At 45.5% G+C, this 15198-nt stretch overlaps 1 protein-coding gene across 1 annotated transcript in view; it reads right to left on the bottom strand.

Annotated features, from left to right (window-relative positions):
* Window positions 1-14939, bottom strand: part of MPHOSPH6 (M-phase phosphoprotein 6) — a 64605-nt gene extending 49666 nt beyond the window's left edge. The window contains exon 1 of the mRNA XM_078669392.1: window positions 14721-14939. Within this exon, the coding sequence (XP_078525518.1) occupies window positions 14721-14771 (51 nt within the window). The 5' untranslated portion in view covers window positions 14772-14939. The remainder of the gene's footprint in view (window positions 1-14720) is intronic.
* Between the last annotated feature and the right edge of the window lie 259 nt (window positions 14940-15198).

The following is a 15198-nucleotide window of genomic DNA, read 5'->3' on the forward strand; positions in this document are numbered from 1 at the left end:
CAGTTCAGTGCAAGTAAGGAAACCCTCAGAGAAGTCAATGTACGTTTGGAAATAGCGGTATATCTATTTCATCCGGCCCACATTGACATTCACGCAGTTATCATAGGGTATTCCTGTTAGTGTGTACTGCTAGCCTCATCCAGAGGCACCTCCAGTCTCGAGTGCAGTGTCCAGAGACAAAAGGACTTGCCCAAAAAAAGTGGTTAAAAAATGCAAAAGAGTGCCCAGAAATTTTTTTAATATTTGGCAAACTTACATTATTAAAAAGTTGTGGATACTCAATGGTAGACCGAGTTACAGGGCTATATGGTATTACTTAGTTGGAGTTGTCGACATGTTTCAGCTCTATTTGGCCAGGCGGTCTGTAGAGCTTTCGCCAGGACTTACAAAGGGTAGGGACAAACAATATTTACAAACACATATAAAAACTACTCACACGAATTGTGCGGTAATCCCAAACTCAATGCATTGATTTGAGTATTGTGTTCTTCACGATCTATGGAAGAATATACATGTAAAGCTCTTTTTAGCTAAGTGCAGTGATTCATAGAGAAGGGTAAGTGCAGTAAAGTGACTAGTGATTGTATTAATCCTAGTGTTAATCATGAGAGTTTTATCATGAGGGTAAGAGTTCAGGTTCAGGAAATAGATTCATTTACACTGAAAACACTCGTGGGTAATGAAAAGGAAAGTGGTTTTAAGCTACAAATGCATTTACGCTTGTGGGTGCAAGCGCTTATTGATCTTGTCGTTCAATTTTTATATCACTGTTTGTCAAGGGGCTCTTTACCTCGCATCGCATGCCATCTTAAGTGCTGATCCTTCACACGCAAGGTTGCCCTTTCAATTATTCGTTCAGTATGCTCGCTCTGAAGTCTAATAAATATTATTGTGGCTCTCGTCAGGGTATGGCTGGCGTCAGGTCTTATCTCGCCGTTATTGTATCATATCAGGGTGGGGCGCTCTACGCCTTTGCATTATAGACGACAAGTGACAAGTTAGAAACACAGGCCGGCTCATACGGCATAGTGGAGTTCTTACCTGTCGTGATTACGAACTCCGCTTCGAAGCGGAGTTCGTAATCACGACAGGTAAGAACTCCACTATGCCGTATGAGCCGGCCTGTGTTTCTAACTTGTCACTTGTCGTCTATAATGCAAAGGCGTAGAGCGCCCCACCCTGATATGATACAATAACGGCGAGATAAGACCTGACGCCAGCCATACCCTGACGAGAGCCACAATAATATTTATTAGACTTCAGAGCGAGCATACTGAACGAATAATTGAAAGGGCAACCTTGCGTGTGAAGGATCAGCACTTAAGATGGCATGCGATGCGAGGTAAAGAGCCCCTTGACAAACAGTGATATAAAAATTGAACGACAAGATCAATAAGCGCTTGCACCCACAAGCGTAAATGCATTCGTAGCTTAAAACCACTTTCCTTTTCATTACCCACGAGTGTTTTCAGTGTAAATGAATCTATTTCCTGAACCTGAACTCTTACCCTCATGATAAAACTCTCATGATTAACACTAGGATTAATACAATCACTAGTCACGTTACTGCACTTACCCTTCTCTATGAATCACTGCACTTAGCTAAAAAGAGCTTTACATGTATATTCTTCCATAGATCGTGAAGAACACAATACTCAAATCAATGCATTGAGTTTGGGATTACCGCACAATTCGTGTGAGTAGTTTTTATATGTGTTTGTAAATATTGTTTGTCCCTACCCTTTGTAAGTCCTGACGAAAGCTCTACAGACCGCCTGGCCAAATAGAGCTGAAACATGTCGACAACTCCAACTAAGTAATACCATATAGCCCTGTAACTCGGTCTACCATTGAGTATCCACAACTTTTTAATAATGTAAGTTTGCCAAATATTAAAAAAAATTCTGGGCACTCTTTTGCATTTTTTAACCACTTTTTTTGGGCAAGTCCTTTTGTCTCTGGACACTGCACTCGAGACTGGAGGTGCCTCTGGATGAGGCTAGCAGTACACACTAACAGGAATACCCTATGATAACTGCGTGAATGTCAATGTGGGGCGGATGAAACAGATATACCGCTATTTCCAAACGTACATTGACTTCTCTGAGGGTTTCCTTACTTGCACTGAACTGAAAGTCGAGCAGTGTAACAAGTGTCCAATTTTGCTGATTATTAATTGAATATTTTGGGGAAAGAAACGGACACTATAATTCCTCATCCCTCCCAGTTGATTAATTGTGCATAGTATAAAAGGTGCCATAGAGGACAATACTTCCTCTTTCTTTGCTGCTACGCAGCCAGTTAAGTGCACTTTTCTTATTGTTGTTATTCTGTGCTTACTTCCTTGTTGTTTGCCTTTACAGCGCTTTGGTCTGTTGCTCGCCGCTCTGTCGGCACGCTTTTTCCCTGTGCTGGCGCGTCCCGCCAGCTTTGCTGTCTAGGCTTATTTGGGGCTTTGGTCCGTTTCTGTTGCCGGTTTCGGTCTCTCCGGCGTTTGCTACTGGGAGCGTGTGGCACCTCCCCAAGCAGGCGCGCGGTGTCCGCGCCTGCCTTTCTTTTGTGGAGCGGGAGCTGGGGGCAGAGAGACGTGCTCAAGGCTTGCGCGTCTCTCGTTCGGCAGGCGGCTATCAGCGCGCATGCGCGATACCGTGTATTTGTTTACTTTTCCTCCGCGTCTCGTCAGAGGAACCCTCGGTGATGGCACTTGTCTTTTGGGAGCATTTCCTGCGTTTGTACTTCATGAAGGCTGTTTTCACAGCGTTTGCCCACTTGCCTGCCTGATTTTGCCTCCTCTGACGCCCCTATTTCAAAATAGAATTGGGGTTGTAAAATAATGCATAGGCTTTGACTGGAGTGCTTTTGAGTTCGAGCAAGCCCTCCCTCCACACTTTATGTTTGTTTTTTTGACAGGTTTGTACCTGCATTGTCTTGGCTTGCTCTGGGGTTGCACTCCCCCTGCATTGCCCTTTGGGTTGTTGATATTATTATTCTCCTCACGTGGGCATAATCCAAAAAAATTTCTTTTGGCATAATGGGAGACTATTATGATGAAGAGGAGAATTACTACTATGAAGATGAACCCTCAGGTTCTGTGGATGCCGACGTTATGGGTCAGGCCTTATTTCATGCCATTGCCCCGCTGAAACGGCATTTGTCGGAATATGCAACACAGCAAGATTGGTTGCCTCCTTCCTCTGGCCATTCCAAGAAGTCTCCTAAAAATCCTCATCTTGCGGATTTTGCGAAACTGGCGAAGACTCTGTCCACTTTGTGTCCTGCTAAAAAGTCTGCGAAGTCTGTGCCTACGTCACAAGTCTCTCCTACCTCTTCTGATTCCTCCTCTTCCGATTCCTCCTTTTCCGATTCCTCATCTTCTGATCCTGCTCCACCGCCAAAAAAGAAGGCTCGAAAGGAGCACTTTGTGGATGCCCTTCTCCCCAGGTTCTCACATTTGCTCCCACTGACATTGTTCATCCCAACTCCTCGGCCTGGCTTCCATCCCCAGAAGTTGCAGAATATGTGCAGACGCATCTTCGTCGTCCTTTTGACAAGGATGTTAGGGCCCGATTGTGATCGCAATGTCCCCGTCCAGATCTTTCAGATACATTAGCGGACACGCCTGACGTTGATCCAACGATGGTGACCTATATGAAAAAATACTCCAAGGACCCAAGAAAGGTCTAGTCAGGTCTTGGAAGTCCTGTCAGGACAAGATGTTGGACCTTCTCGGTCCTCTGACTAAGATTTTGGATCTTGCGTTCTGCGCTAAATAGTCAGATGCTCTCATTGACCCAGATGAATCCTCCAACTCAGGAGAGCTTGATTCTATCTTTAGAGGTTGTTTTGGGGGGCAGGTTGAAGTTTTTTCCTCCGCAATTGGCAACAAATCTCAAACGCTGCTTGGGTGTTGGAGACGGTGCAAGGTTACAGAATCGAGCTCTACGAGCATCCTCACCAACACTGCCTTCCTACCCCCCTTGTTTTTTCCCAACAAGATCAGGTGTTCATCTCCGAGGAAATCAATTCTCTTCTGGCCAAAGGGGCCATCGTTCACACTTCCCTGCATCCCAACGGATTCACCAGCAATGTTTTCTGGTGTAGAAAAAGGGAGGCGGTTCACGATTGGTCCTCAATCTGAAGGATTTCAACAGCGGCGTGGTGTACCGTCACTTCAAGATGGAAGGTATCACTCTTCTAAGAGACCTTCTTCAGGAAGGAGACTGGATGGTCTGTCTCGACCTGAAAGACGCTTATCTGTTGGTTCCAATTTACGGGCCTCATGGCCGCTTCCTCCGCTTTCGATGGCAGGAGAAGTGGTTCCAGTACACTGTCCTCCCATTCGGTCTCTCCTCAACTCCGTGGTGTTTCACGACGCTTCTGCGTCCAGTGGTGGAGTCTTTGCGAACCCGTGGGGTTCGCCTGATTGTGTATCTCGACGACCTTCTTCTCATGCCTCAATCCCATTTCCTTTTGCAGACTCATTTACAGTGGTCCATAGAACTCTTACAATCTCTCGGATTTCTTGTGAATCCTCTGAAATCCACTTTCCAACCCTCTCCGACGATGGACTTCCTCGGGTTCCGAATCGATTCAGTTTCCTGTCAGCTCCTTCTGCCTGGTCAGAAAATCATAGCCATCAAGCGCGAATTGCGGATGGCGCTGTCCAAACAGATGGTCTCGTTGAGATCGGTGGCTCGAATTGTAGGGCTGTTGTCCACTTCAATCCAAGCGATCTTCCCGGGTCCGCTACATTATCGGGCTCTTCAACGCCTCCAGATCAGGCATCTTCAGAAGGGTCTTCGCTATTCCGACCTCATTCCTCTTTCAAAGGATGCTCGCTGGGAGATGTTGTGGTGGCTGGAACACATGGAGTCTTGGAACGGTCGAGCACTGTTCGGGAAGACTCCGGATGTGGTGATAGAATCGGACGAGATCCTTTGGGGATGGGGAGCCCGGTGCGGCCCTGTGGAAACGGGGGGCCGTTGGTCCCAGGAGGAGTTATCCCTCCACATCAATTGCTTGGAGCTTCTAGCGGGCTCTTTCGCAATTCGTTGCCTTACCCCTCAAGCGTCAAATTGTTGTATTCTCCTCTGCATGGACAAAATCTCGGCGGTGCGTTATGTAACAAATTAGGGGGTACCATTGTACCTTGCGGAGATTGCGAAGGACTTTTGGCATCTTTGCCTGCAACAACAGATCACAATTATTGCAGAGTACCTTCCTGGTCGCGACAAACGCACAGCGGACTGGAACTCTCGCCATCTGCGGGATTACAGCAATTGGAGGCTTCACCCTCGAGTATTTCGGGCATTGTCCCGGATTTGGGGACGCTGTCACCTCGACCTGTTTGCCTCTTGCCTCAACAAACAGCTTCCCCTATTTTACAGTTGGCGCCCGGATCCGGAGGCCTCGGCCACGGATGCCTTTCTCCAGTCTTGGCCTCCTCTCCTGTGCTATGCCTTTCCACCTTTTGCGATGATTCCCAGAGTCCTGGCCCGCACGAAACACTTTCTTTCAGAGCTCATTCTCATCACTCCTCTTTGGATAGCCCACGCGTGGTTTCCGGTTCTTCTGGAGATGTGCTGCTCAACGCTGCTCCTTCTTCCCCACAAGTGGAACCTGTTGCTGGACCCTCTTCTGGAACCTCACCCTCTCATACTTTCGGGTCATCTCCGTCTAGTGGCGTGGCGGATTTTGGGGGTCGCTGGCAAATCCCAGGCCTTTCTTCGGACGCTGCCAGATTTATCGGTGAAGCTTGGGCCCCCAACACACACAAACGTTATGCGTCCGCTTGGAAACGATGGTGTGATTGGTGTTCACAACGGACGGTGGATCCCGCTTCTGCAGATGTCCCTTTAGTCCTCAATTTTCTGGCATCCCTTGCTTCATCGGGTTTGGCATACAGAACTGTAAATAATTTTCGTTCTGCTATTTCGGCTGGGCATGTTTCTGTTGATGGTAAGCCTGTTGGGGAACATCCTTTGGTTTCCAAATTACTCAAAGGCATTCGGATGGTACAACCTCCTTGTCCTAAGTATGTCACTTTGTGGGATGTCTCAGTTGTTCTCCGTTTCTTGGATTCGTGGCCTTCCAATTCTTTGCTGACTCGCAAGCAATTGTCTGCCAATCTCACTATGTTGTTGTGCCTGTTGTTTTGCAAACGAGTTTCAGATGTTCGTGCTTTAGGTCTTGCTGGTCGCACGCTCTCTCAGGAGGGCGTTTCCTTTGTCATTTCTCGACGTACGAAATGTAACACGTCTTCTGTGTCTTACCCTTCTTTTCCGCACAACCCACAACTTTGTGTGGCTCAATGCATCAAGGATTACGAGGTGAGTACTGCTCCCTTTCGACATGATTTACAAGGTCAACTGTTAATTGCTTTGCATAAGCCTTTCAACCCTGTGACTCCTGCAACATTGGCGCGATGGGTGCGTTGGCTTATGTTGGAGGCTGGCATTGATGTTTCCATTTTTGGTGCTCATTCTGCACGGGGGGGCTATAGCCTCTTAAGGTTTTTTCCCTGGGTGTTGGTCTCCATGAGATCATGAAGGCCGCTGATTGGTCTTCGGAGTCTGTGTTTAAAACATTTTATTTCAAACCGATTGTGGATGTTGCTTCAGTTGTGGTGGCTCAGCTTTGAACAAGCATAATCTGAGCCTCCGTCCTGCCATAGAATTAAAAATTTGCTAACATTCGTGCCAAGAATTTTCAATTCTATTAAGGACAGGAGGCGAGGATTATCCCACCCTTATTTTATGTATGCATATATTTTCTGTTATATTGTACCATTTGCTTTATATGCAATTGTATTCTGAAATGTTCCTGCTGTTTTCTACATTGTTCCCACCCTACTTTTGATTCTAGATACATTTCTACCTTGTGGGTTTGGGTTACTACGGCTCTGTTTTACCTTTCAGGTTCGGATCCTAAATGAAATTCTGCGTTCATGTTTCCCGTTGCCGGAGGATGGTGCTTCGCACGGACGATCTTCGGCTTCAGTTTCTTCATTCGGATTTCCTCTGGTCTGCTTTTCGTGACCTTCTTCATGGCTCCTTGGTTTTGAGACTTTATCCTTTTGGTTGAACTGTTCTGGACAAAGAAAGAGGAAGTATTGTCCTCTATGGCACCTTTTATACTATATCACCTCTATGGTCATTGTTGGTGCTCATGGGATATGTAGTTTTTTGGTTTTCTTTACTGTGTTTTCATTGGCTGCTGTTTGTGACAGTAAAGAAATGAGAAAGCATAATCCTCGCCTCCTGTCCTTAATAGAATTGAAAATTCTTGGCACGAATGTTAGCAAATTTTTAATTGTCAATGCTTCCCCTCACTAAAGGCATCTTCCCAAATGCTCGCCAGACTAGCAGGACCCTGCGAATCCCCCAAAAAACCTACACTAGACCCCGATGACCTCACCAATTACTGGCCCACCAATCGCCAACTATTCATCAGCAAGATCACTGAAGAAGCAGTTCCCATTAATGCTAACCAATTTCCTGTAGGGATACAAGTTTGGCTTTAGATCAAGCTGCAGTATGGAGACTCTACCTTACATATCTTAGAAAATGCCTTCTGGAACACAAATGATGGCTCCTGATATTGATGGACCTCTCAGTTGCCTTTGATGCAGTCTACCATCCCATCCTTATGCACACTCTGGAGTCTCGAATGGGATTCCCTGGCAATGCCCTTTACTGGTTGTCCTTTTACCTTTCCTACCAACACCAATTTCTTCATGTGGGCCCATCCGGGTCCAAAAAAATCCCCATCACCTGCTGATTCCCCAGAGTTCCATACAGTTTCCAGTCGTCTTCAACCTATACATGGTGCTGATAATACACAATCAACCTGAAAGTCTTCTCTATCTTCTCTACTTTAGACGTCCAACACCTCAAAGACTGCCTGCTCATCATCCAAACCTGGAGGTTTCACCCCTACCTGAAACTAAACCCAACCAGAATACTTCTTATTTTCAAAGAACAAACAAGAAACAGTACAAAACTGGCTCAATGACATGAACCTTGTTAGCTTCAAACCCATACTTTTGCTGACAGGCAAGTCACTTGGATTCACTCTGAATACAAACCTCTCGCTCGAGGAAAACGCTGCAAAAACTAGAAAGATCGGCAGGTACGGTTGTACGACTGAAAAACACAGGAAATACATTGCATGCCTTCACCACGCATTTTTTTTGTACTCAGCTTTTTTTCTTTTACAACACTTATGCCTTTAAAACGCAATATATATATATATACACACATATATACACACACAAACACACACACACACAAACATATACATACATACATATACATACACACACAATGTATTTGTTTGTAGGGGGACCCCCCTCCACACCCGCCAACTTACCTTAAATGTGTGGTAGAGGCATGCGTTGTAAAAATAAAACATACACAAGGTAAAACATGCGTGCTAACAAATGCGTAGTAAAAGCGCAACGTGGTAAAAACTTTGTTGTAAAGGCTGTTTCCCGACTGGTGCCATCTGTTTCTTCTAAAGAAAGTGAAAATCAGAAAGCAACTGAAAAAAATGCAGTTCAATCCCTCATACTCTTGCATCTGGATTGTGGCAACATCATACTTAATGGCCGTGCAGACCACACACTGACGCCAATTAAGGGAAAGTAACACTCTACAGCAGGTATCATCCAAGGCCTGAAGAAATATGATCACATCACCATTCATCCGGTTGGAACTCTACTGGCTGACCTTGCTAGCCCGCATCATCCTCAAAAGCAGCTGCATCGTTTACAAAGTCATCACAACCAGTACAGCAACTTGTATTGCACACAAGCTCACCATCTCATGTATGCATTAAGGATCTGGAACACAATCCCTGCATCCATCAGAAATGTCCCAATGCAGCTTCAATTTAGGAATAAGTTGTAGACGCCCATTTAAAGAGCACTACCCCACAGTGCAGTCCAAAAACCAAGTACCTCTCCTATCACTTGCTGATGTTATGTTATTATGTGACCGTGTAGAATGCAGAGTTGCCTTTAAGATAGGTTTGTGTTATGGAAATATCAACTGCATACATTCATCTTAGAATGGTATATTTTTTGTATTTGTTTTTAAAGGCACCAAGCATGTGTCCATGTGGGCAGCAAAGCACAGTTTAGGGTGTGGAGGGGGTAGGAGGAGGGAACTGGAGAGCAGCAAGTGAGTGAAAACAATCTAAAAGCCCCAAACATGCACTGCAAAGCAAGATCTGGCATCAGCAGCAGAAGGATACCATATCAAAACACAAAGACCAACAGGGTTATGGGTGAGAGAAACATAAGAATAGGGAGGAAAAGCCATTGATTCAGAAGGAAGGGTGTGAGCTAGGCAACAAAGTCATCGAACAACAAGCAAGGGGCTGACCCAAAGCCCTCTCTAATCATATGTAATGCATTGGAAACAATAGGTCTCTAAAATACAACTAAAGATGTATGTTGCATAGCCCTAAAAAACAGAAGGACACTTTAGGCATGAAGGCATTGATTTGGCACCAAGGAACGGCATATGCTGTATTTGGGATATATTTGAGTGTTCACTCAACTTGATACAGTCCATGAGACCTCGTAGACAGTGACACGAAAGAGACTGACACATGTGGAGGACTGTAGCCTCCCTCTATTAGAGATCATGTCAACAGCAACACTAACATCAGAATGACGGCAGCTACACAACCTTTGGCTGGGATTTGTCCAAGATCCTCTGATAAAGCAAGAAAGGCAACCTGATGAGATGGAAGTTGCTCTTGTCGCTATATCAGAAGATCTTAGAAGAATATCAAGGCAGGATAAGAGGATTGTGCTTACAACTTCCAAAGCAGCAAACTCTCATGGGGCACAGTAAAAACGCTTCACAACTCATGCCAAAATAGCCAATCATCTTGCAATGTGCACAGTTCACACAATGTCAACATCATCTCAAATGTATTCTCTTTCCTCCTTCGTAAATCGATATAAGTACAGTCTGCTCCATCTTATTTGTCCAACGTTAAACTCCATGTGGGTGTTAGTTGCAGACTTTGCAATTCTGAAACATAGCTTTCCCATTGAGTGGCATTGCTATACTTTGATTTTTTTGCCTCTGGTGCTATTGTGGCTCTGAGACTGCAGTGACTGCCTGATCCGTTCTGGTGACAGTCATTGGACCTCATTGAGCTTGTATGGGAGTTTTTCTTCTGCCTGTACTTTTCGTCCAGTTCAGAACAACCAGGAGTGCTTTTACCAGCTTTCGAAGCAACACAACCTCAGAGGCAGATCAATGTGCTGACTTCAGCCTCAAGTACGGCCCTATATTTCTATTACCTAGGCGAATATTCTCGAGAAAGACTGCCACATCATGACCATATTGCATCCAGCCTCCCACGTCCTGAGAATTGGGCTATGAAAGATATCACAGCTTTTGTTATCGATTTCGCAATAATATTAAATATGGGCTTAGCCCATATGAGCTTTTAGTCACATGTTACATCCTTACTCCTTTTTTGAGAAGCATATTTGCCCTAGACCAGCTACCCTACATTGCCACTGTCGCCAGTTGCGTCCACTGTAGAATGATGAACCCCTTACAGTCAAAAAATGTGCAATATATTTCACTTCCCTCATACTGCCAGAAAAACCAAGCGTAGGATGCTAATTTTCCATCAGGCTATTCTTGCCCCTTTAACGCACTAACAGAATATCTTATTTACTTGTATTTATTATCTCAGATTTGTATTGCACGAACAATGCGTGTCCAACATGAAAGCATCTTACATATGAACAGTTACAACTGCATGCAAGCAGTTTACAGAAAAACTGTCTCAAAGTTAAAATAAGGTTAACATTTTTCTAGTGAAATGTTAAAATAAAGATTACATTCAGTTACAAATATTAACTAGCAAAATTGTTCAGAGGTAAATGAATGGAATGTGCAATTGTTCTCTATCATCCAGTCTGGCTGATAGTTTGACAATCACCTACTGTAGGTGGTATAAGCTTTAGGACATGTTTACTTCGAAAGTGGTGACCGCCATTCACAGTAGGATTGCATTGTATTGGTATAGTTCAAGTAACCGTCTTGTTGTTGGGATTACGTAACTGGCAGTGCGGCATCTAGAAATACACAGAGGGAGATATGGGGTAGGCTGTTGAATGTTGGTGCCCTCGTTATTGACCAGAACCTGGACCACTGACAGGCCTGTGGGCCTCTGCTGCGAACAAGAGGCCCCAGCAGCCAGTCCGTGTGAGACCTAGCAGGGCCAAAACTGCTCCGCCACAGGCAGTGACTCACAAAGCTCCACCAGCCAATAGTTCAAGCTGGACCACTCACACTTGGATCCAGCTCCCACTCCCTCAGCAGGCCATCAACCCACATCAGACATAGCAACTCCTCCTATAATGCCGGTGAGCAATCATCCATCAAGATGGATGTTATTTGTTAAGAAAAACAGACTGGATAGTCCACACGTACCACAAAAACACTTAGGAGCCCATATTTTCCTTACCTATTGCAGTTTTCTCCAATTTCAGTGAAGTCTCCAGTTATAAAAATTCACTGTGCTCCCCTATGGCCGGACACAGACCCCGTGGTCCTCTTCGAAGTTGAAGAAACTGGTGACAACATTTTTGCAGGCAAAAGGTGTGAGCAAGATCATTTATCTGGACAGCATGATTCTCCTGTAACAGGAACTGCTGCTTCGCCTCCTATGTCCAGTACCTCTCCTAAGGAACTAGGTTTTCTAATCCATGAGAAGACATCAGTCCTGAACCTGTTCAAGGCAGGTGGAGATTCTAGAGTTTTGCATAAATTCTGTGCCAGCAAAACTCCAACTACTAGAACAACATATATAGGCGCTGAGGTGTGCCCTTGTTTAGGGGCAGAGCTCCATACAATTTGTGGCATAGATTGTAGGCATTCTGGTCTCGATGACCCAAGCTGTCTTTCTGGGCCGCGTGAGATGTGATGCGGTGCTTGTCGCGTTGCTGGCAGGTTATGGTGCAGGCAGAGTCGTCGTTGCTGAAACGCTGTCGTCGGCTAACGAGCTGGAGTCAATGGCACCGGTAGGCCAAGGCTGCAGTGCGGGACAAGGGCGGTGCGTTGTGTAACTGTACAAGCGATGCCCTCGAACCACGGAGCAAGAAGCGGCATCTATTTTGGCGTGGAGTGGCATCGTCGGGGATACCAAGGCGGCGTTGTGAAGCGAGGCGATGTGCGGTGCCCACAAGTCGGAGTGCCAGCAGGGACTCGGTGGCGGCGTCAGCAGGCGTCGTCTGCGAGACCAGGGTTGTGGCGCGGCAGTGCCCTCTGCGGTGCCTTCAAGACACCGAGTCAGCAGTGGCGTCGTAGACGGCGTCGGGTTGCTTTTTCTTCAGTTGCAGCACAAAACACACAGTCCCCAGTGCGGAGGGTAGAAGAACTTGAAGTCTTTGCTGTTCCTGAGACTTCTTGAACAGGGGTTAAGCTCTACCCCAAGCCCTTGGAGAAACTCATAAAAATAGATTGCAGAAAGTTCAGTCCAGTCCTTTCACTGCCCAAGATAGAAGCAGCCACTGCAGGCCAACACAGCAAAGCACTCAGAAAAGTGCTAATTCCTCCTCACAGCTTCTCCAGCTCTTCTTATTGGCAGTCTTATTGGTCCAAAAGAGTTCTAAAGTTCAGGGGTTTGGGCTCCACTTGTTATAGCCCCAAATCCGTTGTCCTCTCAGGCAGAGAGTGTCTGTGCCCAGCCAGAACCAGTTCTGCCCTCTCTGGTGTGGCTACCTGGCAGGAGGTGGAGACGGCATTGTCAGAGGCAGACCAGGCCCAATCAGGTGCAAGGAAATCTCATCCCCCTACTCTAAATGCAGCCCAGGTCTATTCAGCCTTTCCTGACCCACCTAGACTATCTGGAGCCTCTGCTGCTCCCCAGCCGTCATCCAAAACCCAGACAGTCAATTCACAAACCCAGCAGAGGCCTGCTGGATGGCTGAGCAAGAAAATACCTACTTCCTAAAAGTGGTATTTTCAAACAAAGAATGTAAAAATCATCTTCACTAAAAGATGCATCTTTAGATTCTGTGTTCAGGCATTCTAAACTTTCATTTCCTACATAATTCCCAGGGCCATTTCTGTTTAGAAGATATTATAAACAAACTCCCCATTCTGTCCTAAGGGGAACAGGTAGCCTTGCAATAGTGAAAAGCAGTAATTCTCGATCTGGACATGCCACACACACCAGGGCATGTCCTACCTTTCACATACACTGCACCCCTGCCCCCTGGGGTATCTTGGGCCTACCTTAGAGGTGACTGACATGTAAGAAAAGGAGAGGTTAGGGCCTGGCAAGTAGGTGCACTTGCCAAGTCAACATGGTAGAACCAGATTGCACACAGGCTTTGCAATGGCAGGCCAGAGTTACATTTACGGGCTGTTTGTGTGTGTGTGGCACAAACCAGTGGCAGCCAACGAACAGCATTTGATTTACAGTCCCTGGCACACCCAGTGCACTTTATTAGGGACTAACACATAAATCAAATAGGCCAATCATGGAAACACCAATCCATAACACATTTTACAACAGGAGCACATGCACTTTACCACTGATATGCAGTGAGAAAAGTGCGCAGAAACACTAAGCCAGCAAGAACAGAGTAAAAACCGGGAGTTCAGGAAGCAAAAACTCAGGGAAAACACACGAAAAGATGCCAAATCCAACAAAGGCAAAAGTAAAAAACAGTTCTTACAAGTGAATTGGTGCGGTGTGTTTGGGGGGGGAGGGGGGTGAAGTGGAAGACGCGAGGACGTGAAAGACGCGAGGAAGTGCACTCAGGAGAGTGTGAAAAGAGGATGCTGAAAAGGAAATAAATTAGATAAAATAAATGTCGACGGACAAGATATGGAGTGAAATGGGCGTCCATATATAAGAGCGAACATAACGGTGTGGGAATCATTTTTCTTCTTTTATATTAAAAGCATTATGAACTGAAATTATGCCAACCTAGATTCTGCTTACACTGTCCTCCATCTTGCACCAATGTCACAATATATCGCAGGACGACTATAGCTGGCCTTCGTGTTCTAAATAAAGCATTATGAGAGTCCACACTAATAAACTGAGTGTTCCCAGAGACTTTCCCCAAGTCTCAGTAAAGTTTAATTCACAGCCTCCCAATTTCAAAATTGTAACATTTTCAACATTATTTACAAAATCTTTCTTGCTGCTCATTTAACTATTTAATCAGCATTGACAGAGCCAACAGTCCTGTCTGGTTTTAGATATGTCACTTGTTGTGTTATATATATTAATGCAATAACACATAGCTCAGAGAGGAACCAAAATACCTGTTCGGTGGCACACTATAGAAATCACTGAAATGTTTGCTGTTTGTTGAAGCCACAGCCCTTTGAGGGACCGCCTCCCCCCTCGACCCCACTAACACACACACTCTTTTCATCACATTTAAAGCCCTGGTCCTCATCCACACTACAAAAATACATTTAAATACTTGCACCCGTAGGCTCAAGGTGTCTTTAAACACGTGTTGACCTTAACTGTTGCGTCCACGTTATCCCTCAAATTTACGGGATTCCTCCCATGTGCTTTTCTCTCTACGCTCCCCATTATGCTCTCCCAAAAATCTCCCTCTGTACCATTCCTTACATGAACACATTGCCTCCACGTATAACCTCCAGTACATCATGTTCCATCGACCAGTCACACTACTCGTTATGCGCTCTACTCACTTTCATCCGCAGCAGATTCTTGGAGAGCTTCCCTGTCACTTCCGCAGCCATGTTAAGGCAATATTCTGCCACTAAATAAACTTCCCAATATCGGATCCAAATCAACGGATTAATATTCCACAACGGTGTAACACAGTGACAACCTGTGCACTACTCTTGACCGTCCATGAAATCAGCCTCTCGTCCGTCATCCATAGCGGATTTTTTTTTTAAACGTATATGATTGGTCCGTATTGTTAAGATTTCCGGGTCACGTAACAACCAATCAGACAGCTCAATAGATTCTCAGCTTGGTCTGTGGGCAGGGTGTACTGCTAATATGCACGGTGACCTTCGATGGGAGCGTTTGATCCAATCCAATCCTAGCGCGTTACACAGAATTCTGAAGCTCTGAATGGCTGTTAAATCCGCATGACATATGACCGAACAGTTCTCCTATTAAGTCAGTGGCTTCGCCTGCCTTGGAGAGCTGCATATC

Source organism: Lissotriton helveticus, chromosome 12 (genome assembly GCF_964261635.1).
Source record: "Lissotriton helveticus chromosome 12, aLisHel1.1, whole genome shotgun sequence".
Taxonomy (NCBI): Eukaryota; Metazoa; Chordata; class Amphibia; order Caudata; family Salamandridae; genus Lissotriton; species Lissotriton helveticus.